Source organism: Stegodyphus dumicola, chromosome 3 (assembly GCF_044657685.1).
Source record: "Stegodyphus dumicola isolate Sdum_Otavi_A_Nest chromosome 3, ASM4465768v1".
NCBI classification, from domain to species: domain Eukaryota; kingdom Metazoa; phylum Arthropoda; class Arachnida; order Araneae; family Eresidae; genus Stegodyphus; species Stegodyphus dumicola.
In genome coordinates, this window is record NC_140770.1 from 238,781,911 (window position 1) to 238,798,242 (window position 16,332).

Genomic DNA, 16,332 nt, shown 5'->3' on the forward strand with positions numbered 1-16,332 from the left:
AAATAATCAAAATACGTACATTTCTAAGCTGTTAGTGACTGAAGTAAGGTAACCAGTACTTTTTTTAGTTTGCTGAAATATTTTTTGTCAAAATTTAAATGTTTGTTTTCATAATATTGTTTCAAATTGTGTATTTTGACAATCCTACACTTCATTATACTATTATAATTAATACGCTGGCCATTACATGCACATTTAAAACTGCGACACCACGAAAGAAGCGAACAATAAATATGAAATGTGTATAAAAAGTAAAATATGCTGAACTGTGCAAAAGATTAACGTTCAGCGGTATTCTCTATTACAAGCCAGAATTATAACACCTCGAAGCAGTATAAAATGCTTGATTGATATGCTATTTTTTATATTCAGAATTCGAGGTTTATTTTTTATTTATTTATTTTTTTATTTTTTTTTCCCTGTATTGAAAGTAATATTATTCCGCGTGTAAGAAAAAGGAACTCTTACTAGATATCGACTCATACCAAAATCAATCTTGATACCCGGAAAGCAGGAGAATCGTAGCCTACCGGGACATCAGATCAGATTGTCATACTGCGCACTGCTGCTCGCATTGATCCAGTGACTGTTATGCGCGCTTGTAATCGAGGAGCGCAAGGAAGACACGCCATATAGAACCCAGGACAGGATTTTAGCACGTTGAGCGCGGCGCCGAATTTGCTGTCCTTTCCGTTCAGCCGGCAGCGAGCTAAGCCGTATTTTTGTTTAGAATGTTTCAATACATTTCATTAAAACTAAATTTGATCACATTTCATTGAGACTATATTTATTTTTTAACTTTAATACTGCCGGTCCCGAGAACCGACGCCAGCCAAACGAAAATTCCAGTGCCGGTCCCCAGATACCGACGCCGGACACACGGAAAGTTCACTGCCGGTCCCCAGGGACCGGCGCCGCGCTCAACGTGTTAATGGCCCTACCAGTGATGCGGGGAAGATATCTATCATCTCATCTCGTACCGTGATTCAGGAAATTGAATGTATTGCACGGCACTAAATATCCACACACAATGCGAAGACGTCTACGAAAGGACCACTGTCAACGACAATTTCTTCGACTTTCTTGACGTTACAGCACAAGAATCAGGACCTACAACGGTGCGCTCAATTACGAACGCGAATGCACGATTCCTATGGCGTCGTCTTTTCTGGCGAATCTCTCTTTCACTTCTAGCATGATGGTCAGAGTGTCTGCGGAAGTTCCGAAAGGAATAAACATTGAAATCTTGTATTCTTTATCCTTATTCCGCATAACAGCTGCTGTTGTTGCCGCAAAGGGATCCTCAACAGGATGTTTATTTTTCTGAAATTTCTGTATTTCAGAATTACCTGAAAAGCTAACCATTTTATACTACCATCATAATGAATTTTAAAATAAATATGATTCTACTAACTGCTTTCCTCATAGTGTAACAATTTTAATGCCCAGCAAAGGGTACATCATCTAGTCAGTCATCTACTCAGCACGAAAAACTTAATATGCTCATCTCCGACTATTCGTATTTTAAACATCATCTTGTGAATAACATTTCTTAAGAAAAATTTTAAAATTAAGATACAATGCAGAATACCCAAACTGGAAAAGCTATGCTATTCTGTATGACAAACCAAACATCGATCGTTTACGTCATATAAATCCCTGCTGTCCTTCACAAATAATACGATTTTTTTTTTCATATTTTGATCCTACGTTTCAAATTATACCAATCTGCCAAGTTTTGTAAAAAATCGCACGAGTAGTTTTTAAAAAATTAGCTCTCAAACTTTCAGCTCCTCAATGTTAATTCAATTTGGTATGTATTTATTAACTCACTTTATTACACTTAGTTGATTCCTTGTTTTATAGTTCGAAATTTAGGTTCATTCCAAATAAAATTCACCCTTTATTATTATTATTATTTTTTAACATTTGTATTTTTAAATAATTTTTATAAATTTTTCGAAAAAATTTTTGAATTATAACCTATAAAATTTTTACCTTTATCTTAAAGTAGATATATTTCTAAGTACACCTGCAAAACGTTAGAGCTTTTTAATGAAAATTTCCGAAGATATACATGAATTTATATATTGGCGGGTTTTGAAATTTTGCATATTTATTGAAATCGATAATAACATCTAATGTGGTTTACGCACTTTGTTAAAATTATTTGAAAGTAGGAAGTGACTTTTTTTCCTCTCATGCACAATGTAAAAAGGGAAAGGAAAATAAGTTGGCATAAATTAAGAAGTTTGCCAAGTGAATTATTCTTGGCGCAAACTGAAAAAAATTTCACCAAGATAAATTTTTGAATTTTTCCATAAATTTCGCACCAAATTTTATAAAATTTAATATTTAAGCATGATTTGAGTCGCATGTAAAAATTACATGTAATTTCAGAAAAAGTTCAAGTGTCAAAATAGAACAAAGCTATATATAAATCAATTATTTATCCTAATTCTCGCTTTCGAGGTATGAAAAACGTAATTTGATTTTCGTCAATCAGCCCAGTAGAACGGGAGATGTAGAACTGTCCCTCCCTTTTTTTTTTTTAAGTTCAAAGGAGTCCTGAAGTCCTGAAAGATTATTGTTTTCGTTTCGCGATTTTGCGTCGAATCACTATAAACGGCGTATCACTTTTCAAATTGTTGCCACCAAATGTTAGAGTCTTGCATTATCTTTGAAGAATTTAAATAATGAAGAATCTGCATCTGGGATGAGGTTAGGATGATGAATCTGTGATGAAATTAGGATTAAAATAGAGGAATGCAGTGGCATTTTAAAGGTATTTAATGATGAAAGAATAAACATGATTATGGTACGTACAGAGTGAAAGGAAGTAAAATAAAAAGTTCGATTCATCATGAAACGGAATTACATCATCAAGCAACATTGTCGAGCGGAATAGTGCAGCTCCATCCATCGCCACGTCATAATCTCATCGGAATGGAATTCTCTCCATTTCCTCACGCAGCTTGAAGAAGTATCTCGCTGCTGTAGCTGTTGCCAGATTTAGGAAAAGGCGGATGAGTTGTAGGAGCGAATGTCAACTTAAATGTATGTGTTTCTCGCAGTGTGATAAAACAACGGTGCCTAGAGCCATCCAATTTTGAATGACGTAATCCTACTACGAATATGGGTATCTGAAAGCCCAAATTTCAAATTTGGAAATCCCCCCCCCGCAGTGCACGTAGTAAAAGTTCAGCAGAGTGTGAATTTCAAGTCCCGGCCAGCATTTACTATGAAGAAATGCATGGAATTTTAGTCAAATACCTGACGACCTAATATAATGCCAAAACAGACCCTAAAGATGCCACCCCAAATATATCATGTCAAGCTACCACGTGTTATCTCATCTTGCTTATTTTTTCATATATCATATGTTGACACACATTATTCGCCTATCCTGTAAACAAAGTGCCAATTAAAACCATATTGTTGCGAAATGTACAGGCGCGGTAAGATGGCTTCCCCGCAAAGCAGGTTTAGGGTTGCCATAAATTAGCAAGGGAAGGCAGGGTTGCCACATTTGCCGAGAAATCGCTCGTTTGGCAACATTTGGCGACAAAATTGGCGATATACCATGGACGGTTGGAGAATCTTCTGGAACTCGAACACAAGCCGAAAGCTATATAAATCCTGCTGGCCCACAGTCAGTGGGAGAGTGCCTCGTCGAGAGGGCGAGTTAGTGTGTTTCATCTAGTTAGTCCATGCGGAGAATGATCGAGTGGACAGCCGGCCAGCGAGTGCCGAGTGGGTCGTCGAGTGCATCGAAGAGTCTCTTCGTGTCGCGGTTAGCGCATCGCCGAGAGAGTGTGTTAAGCTCCGGGAACGACTGAACCGAAGAGTCGTGAGCTGTGATCTGTGTGTCGTCGAGTGCATTGCGAGTTGTAGCGTGGAGAGTCTCGAGAGTACGTGGAGTTCCGAGAACGACCAAGCAGAGTCGGGAGCTGTACTCTGGTGCTTCGCAGTAAAGCTGTCTCCATTATAGCCTGATAGTGTGAAGGCTGTACCGCTGATTGTGTCAGCGTGTTAATAGTTCTTCGACGACTGTAACGTGATTTTGGAGCTGTCCTGATTAATATTGGTAAATAAAGTGTGTTTCGATATTCAATCAAGTAGTGTCGTCGTTATTCACTCTAAATCTGCACGAACCCGTGGAAAAAATAACGCAACAACTGGTGTCAGAAAAGAAAAACGTAACAATATGTTATTACACTTACATCCAGTATTATCCTTGGAGTGCAGAATTCTGCTTCGTATCCATCACTCTCAATACCCCCTAACAAGCAGGAAGTAATGTTTATAGTTTTGTACGACATTAAAAATAATTTACATCTGCAGAAGTACTCTCTTGATAGTTCATGATCTTTACACGTAAATTTTCAGTTAAAGCAAAGTAATCAAAACTGAATTTCCTTTCTACGTTTAATGCAAATACGATTTGTAGAAAAGCAGTTACGTGTTTTCTTCAAAGCACAAACATATCATTTCAATCACCGCAGTTACTGAAACCCTACGTAATATCAAACAATATCAACAAACGGTATTTCTATATACATTTTATAAATTATCCATAAGAAAGTACTTAAAATCGTTGCAGATGTTTTAATGTCACAAAATATGTCTAATAAAATTTCAATCAATTTCAGTGCAATGCTTGAAGAAATACGACCAGCTTGTAAAAGACCAGTGTTACCCAGAATGTCGAATGCCATGTTCGTAAGTATTTTTACCTTCTGATATCTACAACACAAAATTCATCTACTATTTAAAACGGGTCTTAATTCATTTCCAGTTAATGAGCAAACTCGTAATTCCAATTTCGGAGCACACAAATAAGATGATCTCTAATATTTTAAGTTTTACTAACATTTAACTATATGTCATTAATTTAGTCCAATATATCAATTTTGTATTCTTTTTAATTAGTTGTACTCAGTTTTATTGTTATAATTACTTTTTATTTTATATACTTAATTTTTGTTTATTTCCTGACTTCCTCCTGAACTTTTAATTTTGAAAATTAAGCTTTAATTTTAAGTTCGGATATTGTGTTCTTCTATTTAAACCAGAGATCTCAAATGAAGAATTAAAAGACAATTTGAAGGCTTAACCAAAAGCAGATTTAGGTGATTGATACTGATAGATACCGCTGATCAATTATGAATAGTTCTTACAAGAAATGGAACCTTATGAAAAGAAAAAGAAAATATTGCCGAAAGATATACGTCCAAATGCAACTTTGGAATAAGATTTAGCGTAACCTAAACTGGATGTAACTGTAACTGGTTGTAACCAAAACAGAGTTCGATATTTTGTTCCCAAACGAAACTGAGAAAATACATTACGAAAATATTTTTCCAGATTCTCCAAGCAATGAAATGCTGAAAATTATTTAATTAAAAAATAATACAGAAAAAAGGGGGAAATTGGGGCTTTAATTTGCCCTTTAAACTTCGACGTTTGATGTTAGGGATACTTTGTCGTCTCTAAGAGAAACCGGTTCATCTCCACATCTAAACAACATATCAAGAAAAGTTGTTTTTGATAGCTAAGAAGCCTTTAGATAGTAGCCTTTAAAGATATATAGATAGTAGCCTTTAAAGATATATAGATAGTAGCCTTTAAAGATATATAGATAGTAGCCTTTAAAGCCGCCTATGCGGTATGCGGTATGGTGGTTAGGGAAGCCTGACTGCGATACAGAAGGGCCCGGGCTCGAATACAGGAGAAGGCATAGAAGTAAACCTGTCAGTCCCCTTCATAGGAGGTAATGGTGGCCGCCCATTACGTGCCTCCACAATAAAATGACCACCATTTCTGCCCTTAGTAGTGGCCATTGCCGTTCGTTATAGACAAGTGCCCGCCATTTGGCGGGGGGGGGGGCGATAAGGCCTTTAATATGAAATATAAAAATTTTAATTCCTTAGGCGAAATCGGCCTTTTATACGAAATTGTTTACCTTCCTTAATGTAGGAAAAAATCACTTACACGAAATTATTACAGAAAATTGCATATATTAATAAATTGCAATTATATCCCTAATATGTGAAGACTATTTTAAATAATTTTCTGCTATTCTTATTATTTTTATTTTACTGTTGAATTTTATGAGGCGTAAGTACGAAAAAATCAATGTCTAATAATGAAGTCAAGAATGCAAAACAAAGAACAAAGCAAAAATGTGAAAGCTTTCAGATTTTATATTACGTCCAAAGGCACCTTTTTTTTTTTTTTTTTTTTTTTTTTTTTTTTTTTTTTTTTAACATTTTGCGTGTTACCTTTATTTATTAAATATCATGTTCCTCGCACTTAAACCATAAAATTCAATCCGACAGCAATATCACAAAATATTTAAAAGAGCATAACTTTAGAATTTCCGATCTCCCGTGCTGGAGATTGTTTTTTCCCCCTTACACTGTTGCCACTGCTCGCTTTGAAATCTTTGAATTTCTTAATCAAAAACTCATTAATGCTTTACAAAATATAAAATAGATAATAAAACAAATTCCAAATTTGGGCTTCCAGATGTCCATATTCAGATGGAGACGTACGTTATTCAAAATTTGATGGCTCTAGGTATCGTTGTTTTATCACAGTGCGAGAAACATGCAAACATTTATGCAGATTCTTCATTATTTAATTTCTTTAATACACGGCTCTAATATTTGGTGGCAACAATTTAAAAAGTGATTCGCCGTTTATAGTGAATCAACGCAAAATGCCAAAACGAAATTAATAGCCCTTCTGGGCAAATTGTCCCTTTGGGCTAAAAAAAGAAAACCTATGTTAGTAGAAGTGAATCCAAATGAAGAATGCTAAACAGGGAACTCAGCGAAAGCATTAAAAACCCTAACAAAACTTCTAGTGCGACGTTAAAATCCTTTCAGAATTATTGTTATTATTATTAATATTTAAGAACGCTATGATTAAATGCACTCGCTCATTAACTGTTTCGTTTGAAATTGGTCAGTGGCTCATTGAAACCTTTGCGAGGGAAGCAATTTTTGGGTACATTTTTTAAGTTTCGTAGATGATGAAAGATGGCAATGATGTAAATACAGCTTAAAGGTTGCTACATTACTGAGTTCACTCAAGTTAGAAATACGGTTTCTGTTACAAGAGTAACATCTTTATGAATGAATGCCGTTATTTTATTTTGAGATATGAAAAAATAGGCAATATTATCCTAAAAACTTAGATACTCTCCAAAATAAAAAGTTAAATCAGCTCGAAACGAATGGTAGCGTTCTGTGCTTTTAGAGTTTGATTCCGATCAAGAAAAAGGTTAAGAAATCGAAAGGGATAGTTTGCAAATACTTATTATTAATACTATTTAATACACTGAAGACATATTCCTGTCAGCAACACACTTTTCTAGCAGTTCACTGCACATTTTTTATATTATTACGGGTCTCGAATTTTTCTCGTGATAAAATAATACGCAAATATTTCCTCAAAGTACGCCTTAAGAGAAACTGTATAAACTACAAAATCACCAAAAATTTTATTTTGTCTCAATTATTAGAAACTGTATATTTCGCTGGAACTAATTACAATACAAAAGCCAATTTCTAGCAATACTAGCCTAGAATATACTAATTGTTGAAAAACTATAGTAAAATTTTTCAGAATTCTAAAAGGTCAAAATTTCTAAATTAAAAAAAAAAAAAAAAGTTTTCACTTGCCCTTTTTTGCTTCCAAAGGTTCAAAAACGCCGGGGCGAGCTTTCGATGTAGAAAATCATCAAGCAGTACTTGAGACTAAATTTTGTAGAAAACACTTTTTTTTTCCCCCATAACTCTTAGGACACACTTTTTTCCCCCATAATTCTTACGACAAACACGAAAACAAACGTATCTACGAAATACTGCATATTAACAAAATCACAGACGATACTAAAAGAATTATAGCCGACGTCAAATGTTTCTTTTTAAAATTACTGTTGGCAGTGTTAATAAACAGAAATGTCTATTCTTTTTAAACGGAAATATTGTTGCCCATGTTAATGAACACAAATGTGAATTCCTTTTGTTCCCTGAAAGACCATTGTTTTCGTTTTGCCATTTTGCGTTGATTCCCTACAAACGGCGAATCACTTTTCAAACTGTTGCCACAAAGTATTATCGCCCTTTGTTATATTTAAACAAATTAAATAATGAAAAATCTGCATAAATGTATGTATATTTCTCGCATTGTGATAAAACAACGGTACATAGAGCCATCGAATTTTAAATGACGTAATCCTCCTACGAATATGGGCATATGGAAGACCAAATTTGAAATTTGGAATTTGTTTTATTATCTATTTCCTATTTTGTAAAACTTTAACGAATTTTTGATTAACAAACTCAAGGATTTCAAAGCGAGCAATGACAACGTTGTACAGAGAAAACATTTTTATCTCCAATGCTGAGTCTCTGTATCGAAAATTCTAAAGATATGCTCATTTTTAAAACTATTTTGCGATATTGCTGTTGAACTGAATTTTATGGTTTAAGGTTCGAAGAACGTGATATTTAATAAATAAATGTAATACACAAAGTGTTAAAAAAAACGCCCCTTTGGAAGTAATTTAAAATCTGAAACATTTCAATTTTTCCCCCTCTTTTTTTAGTTCTCTCTCTCTCTCTTTTTTTTTTTTTTTCCTTTTTCCTTTCTTTGAAGGCCATTAGGCCATTTTCGAATAGCTAAGACTTAAACTGATTACAATCTGATAGCTGCTTGCCAAAAAAGCTTTTATTAATTGAAGAGTCAATATGATTTATTTTTGCTAACAAGTATTTTTTCATTAACTTTGAATGTTCATACTATTGATGTTTTATATCATTAATTACTTGAATTTATATAATAAATTTTAAAATTTTATTCACATGCAGGTTTTATTAACTGTTTTCGGTAACAACGCATTAATTCAATTGTTTTCTTTATAGGAAAATAACATACAGTTATATTTCCGTTGATTCTTTCACTTTACAGCAGGTAAATTTTTATCTTGTACTTTAAAACATAAGTGATTTGAATGTACTTTAGGCGTAATTGTCCCTATTTTAAGCACAAATATCAGCGGTTCACAAAAAAACGTTACGTCGCTTTATAAAGCCAATTGAACTGATCCAGAAATCTATATTTCGGACATCACTTTTAATAACAAATACAAGTTTCTATTATAGTTTTCTGCTTTATTTGTCGAAGGAGTTTGCTATGATGTGAACTTTTAAACAAACGGCATATGATGACGTTAGGTAAATTTTCTGTTTTACTTTTCCAGGGAGCATGCTATGATGAGGATATGTTTAATCAAACGGTGTCTGATGACAGCAGGTAATTATCACATTCACATGTCAGAAATATCTGTTCTTCTTGTGTTTCCCTAAATTATATTTCATGAACTTTGAAAAAAACCTCTTAGCTTATCACCAGTCATTACTAGAAAAGAGTAGGTCGTGCAAATAATGTGGGAACCAAATTTCATGACATATGGGGAGAGATATAATACTTTTAGTAGAGAGAGAAAGTTGAATAAATGAAATCATATAGGTTAGCTTTTACTAGCTGCCCAAAACTAAGTGAAAATTACACTTTAGTGAAATTTTTAATGTAAATGTAATTATTATAGTTGGTCCTAGTTTACAATTTCTTCGCATTCATAATTATTATAATTATTTAAAATTAAAGAACTAAGTATGTTATTCTCTTGTGCTGCAAAAATTAGCAAATCAGTCCAGCATACAAAATAATTCGTTTTCAATTCCAGAAAAGTTTCAATACTCTCACTTCCAGACTCCTCCCTTCTATTCAAATAGCGTCTGAATTAATTCGTAGATAATTCACCATCAAATCTGGACTGGTTAACAGAGAATGTTCTAGTCTGCCTGCAATCTCTTAGTCCAAATTTGATGACGAATTATTGTTGGTCAAAGACGGATTGGCTGATAATTCTTCTTCAAATTAAGTGCCGTGCCTTTAGATAAGAGTAGAGTAAAGAATTAAAGGCATCTGTCTCACATGTTTTTGTAAAGTGACTGTCAGCCTATCGGGCTGGTAAATCGAAGATCTCGAGTTCGATTCCAGACACAGACTTGATCAGTCACTGCACCTTGTGTCCCTTCTCCACAAGATTACTTTGAAGATTTAATTCACTGAGCGTTTAAGTCGTTAGTTAATATTGTGATGAATTTTTCTAATAATTTATGTTTAAAAATTTAATTAGAATCCTAAAAAATAATTTTTCATCTTGCTGATAATGATGAAAATATTTCCATTTTTCGAGGAATGAAAATATTATTCTTATTCTAGTCATGCTTTGAGAAGTGAATTACTCAAAAGCAAATATTTTATTATGCTGTATTATAATACTGGCCTATTATTAAAGCAGTCTATGTATTAACGTTTTAATTTCTTCTAATGCAAAATTTATTGGGTACTATTACGTTTTGAGGATCGAAAAAAATTGCAACGAAAATGGATGCGCAAAAGCTCCAAATCTAGCAAACGGGGCCATTTAATAGTGCGTCAAATCTAGCGTACGAGCTGATTTCAGATTGCGTAAGTTTAGATAGTTCTATATTTCTTAAAACGCCAATGAAATACTAGTTTAATTTTTAAATTCTTTTTTGATATCCTATGGATTTAACAATGTTGGAATTTCCCATAACGAAAAGTCTGCAATAGAATTTTTTCAAAGAAAAGACATCATTCATTATAGAAAATTATGTTTGAACAACCAACGAGATGAAATTATGCATTATCGATAACTCGGTAGCGAAATAGCGATGCAGGAATCCATTCAGTTATGTTTAGCTTTTTTTATATATAAATTATAATAATGATCTGAAATAGTTATTTACTCTTATGCTCCCATTCAGTTATGTTTAGCCTTTTTTATATAAATTATAATAATAAAAAAAGCATTATATGAAATTAACCTTTTATATAAATTAAAACAATAATCTTTAGATAGTTATTTACTATTATATTTCCTTTCTTGCGTTAGAGTTGCCGCAATTATTTTTGGCAGCAACAATATGTTGGCGATTTTTTACGGTCCTCAAACCGGAATAGTACCATTTATTGATAGTAATTACTTGTAAAACTCCGATTTGTAGTTGAAATCTCTCTGTATGACACAATTAGATTTCGCAATAATTTCAATCATTCTTTAAAAAAATTGCATTTTTATTTGTTTATTTATTTAGGAAACTAGGTAAATATAACATGATTAATGATATGGATAAATGATAACTGAATTAATTCATTCAGATATTCTCGTACAAATTGGTTGACTTTATGCCTCCGAAACAAACTTTTAACTACGCTGCTGTTCTCACGCGATTTTTAAAATGCATCTAGACCAGCGGTTCTCAACCTTTTGACTAACGCATACCATCTAAACAAAAATTGAAAACCTTTAGTACTACCGCTACAAAGTACTACTACTACCACCACTCTTGAACAAAGCTTTTAGATCGCATAAATTTACGAGTGTTAGAGAAAAAAACTCAATCAGCATGTTGGGGTTTATTTTTGAATTTAATAGTTAAAAATACTTTGCTTCTTTGCGAACCACCTATTTTTCTCTTGCGTACCGCCAATGGTACGCGTACCACCGGTTGAGAACCCTTGATCTAGACCATCCAGTCTCAAATATTTTTGACTTAGCAGTCTTTCCAATGATGTTCAAAGTCAGGAAATCTGCTGCCTCAAAATAAGTATATTTAACATTCACAATTGGCAATCAAACCTTTTTAAAATAAAAATTTACTGTTTCTTGAACATCCATTTTACTTAATCCTTTCCTTGTTCTCGTGTGTTTTCTTTCTGTCGCAAAATACGTACAAAAATATGGATAAAAATTATAATAACTACCCTGGTCAAAGTGACTTGATTTTCTATGCCAATACTCGAGGCAACGGAATTTTGTTTGGTGAAGAGTAAAAAGAATAATTCAATAGTTAACCTCTGAATCGTGCTGTAATACGTACTGATGACATCGAAAGATGAAAATTACTCATATGTGACACAAGCACATCGCAAATATTTTGCGACACAAAAGGAACAATGGAACATAATTTTTTCATTACTTACGAAAATTTTGTATTGTTCTTGTCGCAGTGACTATCATTATCAGATTCAGACGTTCTTCTCGCAAAACTGTTTTATCAAAACGATCATTCTTGTTAAACGCTCTTATAAAAATTTAGAACGTTAAGGTATCAAATTCCCATCGGTTGTCTACAAACATCTTGAATAAAATAATTTTAAGAATTCGAAAAGACAGATATTTTGAACTTTAAACTTGGCAAGGGAAGGAAGTCGGTTTGAAACCAAATAACAGCTACTGCATAAAAATAACTTTCATGGATTTACCGGTGCACTTGGGATTGACAGATTTGTCATACCCCATACTCTAAGTCTGAAATGTTACCATTACAAAATTACTTACATTCAAAAGTTCTTACATTCGGACCAGATTTAAAAGAAAAAAAAGGGGGAAAGAAAAAGAAAAAAGTTTGCTTCTTCCCTGTTATGTTCACCTCTTTGTGGAATGGGCTGGAAATCAAAACTCTACACAATAAATATCATAAATATTTTACTCTTGCTCCAACCTACAAACTTGAAACACAATTCACTTCTCAATTCTCACAATCCAGAAAACAATATCTCGGAATAGTAACGTCTATCAATTTTTCAATTTCTTTACACCACGTTATCCACTTTTGCTGCAAGTCCTCCGGCAATTCTTCGTCCCAATCACACGCTCTCTCCCAAATTTCCTGTAACAATAACTTTATACGTATCACAAACGGCGCAACCAAACCAATAGGATCAAAGATTCTTGCAGCTGTCTGTAAAACACATCTTTTAGTGCGTCGCAGCGTTTTCCATGAATCCACCAGACCCTTCACCTCCAACGACAACTCATCTCTATCAGGATTCCAATTCAACCCTAGGACTTTCAGTTGTTGAACTTCCACTATCTCACTGTCACTAAGTCCATTTTCTATCCACAATTTTTCTAATTCTCTACTGTTCGACCTCAGTTTCCTTAAATTAAATCCACCACTCTTTAATATTGATACAGCATCCGACGACAACTCAAATGATTCTCTCACACTGTCTCCACCATAACATAAATCGTCTACGTAAAGTGATGAATTTAACATTTCAAATGACTTCGGTTTACTTTCCTTATATTTTTTTATATGATGCTTTATCGTAGCACTCAAAATGAAAGGGGAAGTTTTACATCCAAAGGGTAGTCTTTTCATTCTCATAATTTTATATTCTTCACTAGGGTTATCTGAATACCAAAGAAATTTTAAGAATTTTCTATCTCTTTCAGAAATTTTTATTATTAAGAAAGCCTTCTCTATATCACAATTAAATGCTATTTTGGAATTACGAAATTTTAGAATCACATCAAGAATATTTGGATTTAAATTTGGGCCAATTTCCAAACAATCGTTCAAAGAAAGATTACCTTTAGATTTTGAACTGCAGTTAAAGACTATACGAACTTTAGTTGTTTCTTTATCTTCCCTAATAACTGCTCTATGAGGCATAAAATACTCATGCTCATCTATACCACATTCCTCAATAACTCCATTTTGTTTTTGGTCATTTATTATATTCCTATACCCATTAGCAACCCAATCATTTTTAGAAAAATCCTTTACTAACTCATCAAACCTCTTTTTAGCTAAACAATAAATATTTCCTAATGCATCGTAACTAAACTTCCATAATAAATCAGTTTCATATCTCTCATTCACGAATTTTAAATTTTTCTCAAATTCATCTATCAGCGCTTTATCAACTACATTTAACTCTTCCTTTTCTTTAATTCCTAAAGCATCAAGCTCGCATAATATCTGAACATCTGAAGCGGTTACACAAAAATTCGCTGAAACTGCAGTCTTAACATTTGGCTTGTAAACATCTTGACTTCCCTGTAAAGCAAACCCGAAAATCGTTGCCACGCAAGTAATTTCCTGGTTTATTATTTCGAAAACTGAAGCTTCAATAATCTGCCAAAACACATCTGCCCCAATTAATATCTCAATGGTTATATCACTGTCACAGCAGTCGGCTAAGAGTAATCCGCGGGACTGCATACTATTTTCTACTTCTTGATTTGGAACAGAACCAGATGCCGCTGTAATAGTATCGGCCACTAGCACTTCAATTTGAATACACTGATTAGGGTTCTATCTGCTAGATAATTTTAATTCTACTACTTCGTATAATTTCTCAGTAGGCTTTGCTGAGCCAAAGGAAAAAACTGACAACCTTTCCTTTCTAATTGGTTTTATTTTTAAGCAATTGGCAAGGGCCTTCGTACACCAGCTTCTTTCAGAGCTATTATCGCATAATATGCGCGTCATTTTATTCAATTTTGTTTTATCAACAGAGCTAACGTACACACTGCACGTGAGATTTTTGTATTCACACACTGCACAGATGATTTTTGTATTCGGCTTGACCTTGATACTGAAGCATTGCACTGAGTTTGTTCGGCGCCACCGTTCTCTACTTTGGAAAGAGGTTTATTTTGTTTATAAAAATGAATCATAGAATGATGAGCTTTCCCACAGAAACAATTTCTGGCTCTACACGTTTTCGCATTACACTGGGAAGAAAAACATTTGAAACAAAGGTTATTTTGCTTAGTAATTTCAACACGCTCATTTACTGAAAGTCTTTTAAAATTAGGACAATTTTGTAACGGGTGGTTTTGATTAGTTTTACACAAAATACATGTTTGATCTTTTGCTCCAGATACATATACATTAGAAATATTTTTGTAATTATAATTACGAAGTTTATTAACATTATTTCCATCGCCTCTTTTATTATCGTTACCTATAAATGATTTTGCAAAAAGGGATTCTGGTTTTTGTTTACCTTTTGATGACAAATAAATATCGCATTCATACCTAAACTTTGGGGTTCGAACCATGTCTCTCCCTGTTTAACTGCTATATAGGTTTTTAATTCACGATCAGGTTCACTGAATATTTTATCCGAAACCATAAGATCACATAACGATTTAAAATCTTTTACATTTCTCAACTGACAATAATATTCAAAATTTGCATTTAACCTTGATGCAAACTGTACAAAGTTCTCAGATAACAATTTTTGCATAGAACGAAAATGATTTAAGCACTCTTGAGGGGTTGGTTGAAATTCCTTTAAAATCATGGACTTTAGTTTATCGTAATTATTAATATCTTCTTCCTTCACATATACCATTAAATTAGTGACCTTCTCTCCCAAAATATTTAATAGGATCTCTGCTTTTAAATTTTCAGGTACTTGTTTTGTCCTAAAAGCCCTTTGAATTGATTGAAAAATGAGATTAAGGGATTCTGCTTTAGTAGGTACAGAAATTGTTAATGTTTTTACACTTTTAATTAAATTTTCCATATTTCAATTTGAGTTGTAAGTCTCAACATTTGGATTTTGTAGCGAGTCTTTTCTAGTGTTAGCTAAAGCTAATTCCGCCTCTAGCTGAGAAAGTTTTATTTTCTCTAACTCTAATCTAATTTCGTTTTCCAATTTTTGTTTCTCAATTTGTATTTTCTTTTCCTCTAGAATATTATCAGTAACATTTTGCACAAATTCAGCATCATTTGCACAAACTTCTGAACTTTCTATTAAAGTTTTCAAAGTAACAATTTTCGCCCCGCTCGGAATTACTAATCCTAATGCCTCCGCGACGAGCGTCAACTCGTCTTTTTTTAATGACTTAAGCGACTTCAGACACATCTTCATTCAAAGAAAAATACAACCTTGAATTGACAACTAGAACACAATGAGTACAAAAACGAACACAATCAAACTCAACACAGACTCTGTTATGTTCACCTCTTTATGGAATGGGCTGGAAATCAAAACTCTACACAATAAATATCATAAATATTTTATTTTTGCTCCAATGTACAAACTGGAAACACAACTCACTTATATTTTTAGAACACAATTGCAATAAAAATAATCGCGTGTTGCCACATCTCTGAAACACAAAACTTCATTCATTTTTTAGCTTTATACGAATATCGGAAGCGCGCTTTTTTTCGGCGAGCAATAGATGGCGTAACACACTGGGCCCTCATGACCCCGTCATCAGCTCAACTAGATATATAAACTGAAATATAATGCAACACATAAAAATTAAACAAACTGTAATATAATTATAAAACATGGAAAGAAATAATTCAATCAGTCATTTGTAGGAAGTTTGACCAGTTTATGTATTGGTCTTTTCATTTCACCCGACGCAGTTTTTAAGTTGACTGACCTTACTCTTTGGTCAGTTCCCTT

At 33.4% G+C, this 16,332-nt stretch overlaps 1 protein-coding gene across 3 annotated transcripts in view; it reads left to right on the forward strand.

The window, feature by feature from the left end:
- Positions 1-16,332, forward strand: part of LOC118191601 (degenerin mec-10-like) — a 174,781-nt gene that overhangs the window by 137,885 nt on the left and 20,564 nt on the right. For all 3 annotated transcript variants that reach the window (XM_085813952.1, XM_085813951.1, XM_085813950.1), the window contains 3 exons: positions 4,653-4,722; positions 8,937-8,985; positions 9,275-9,327. In XM_085813952.1, the coding sequence (XP_085670078.1) occupies positions 4,653-4,722; positions 8,937-8,985; positions 9,275-9,327 (172 nt within the window). The remainder of the gene's footprint in view (positions 1-4,652; positions 4,723-8,936; positions 8,986-9,274; positions 9,328-16,332) is intronic.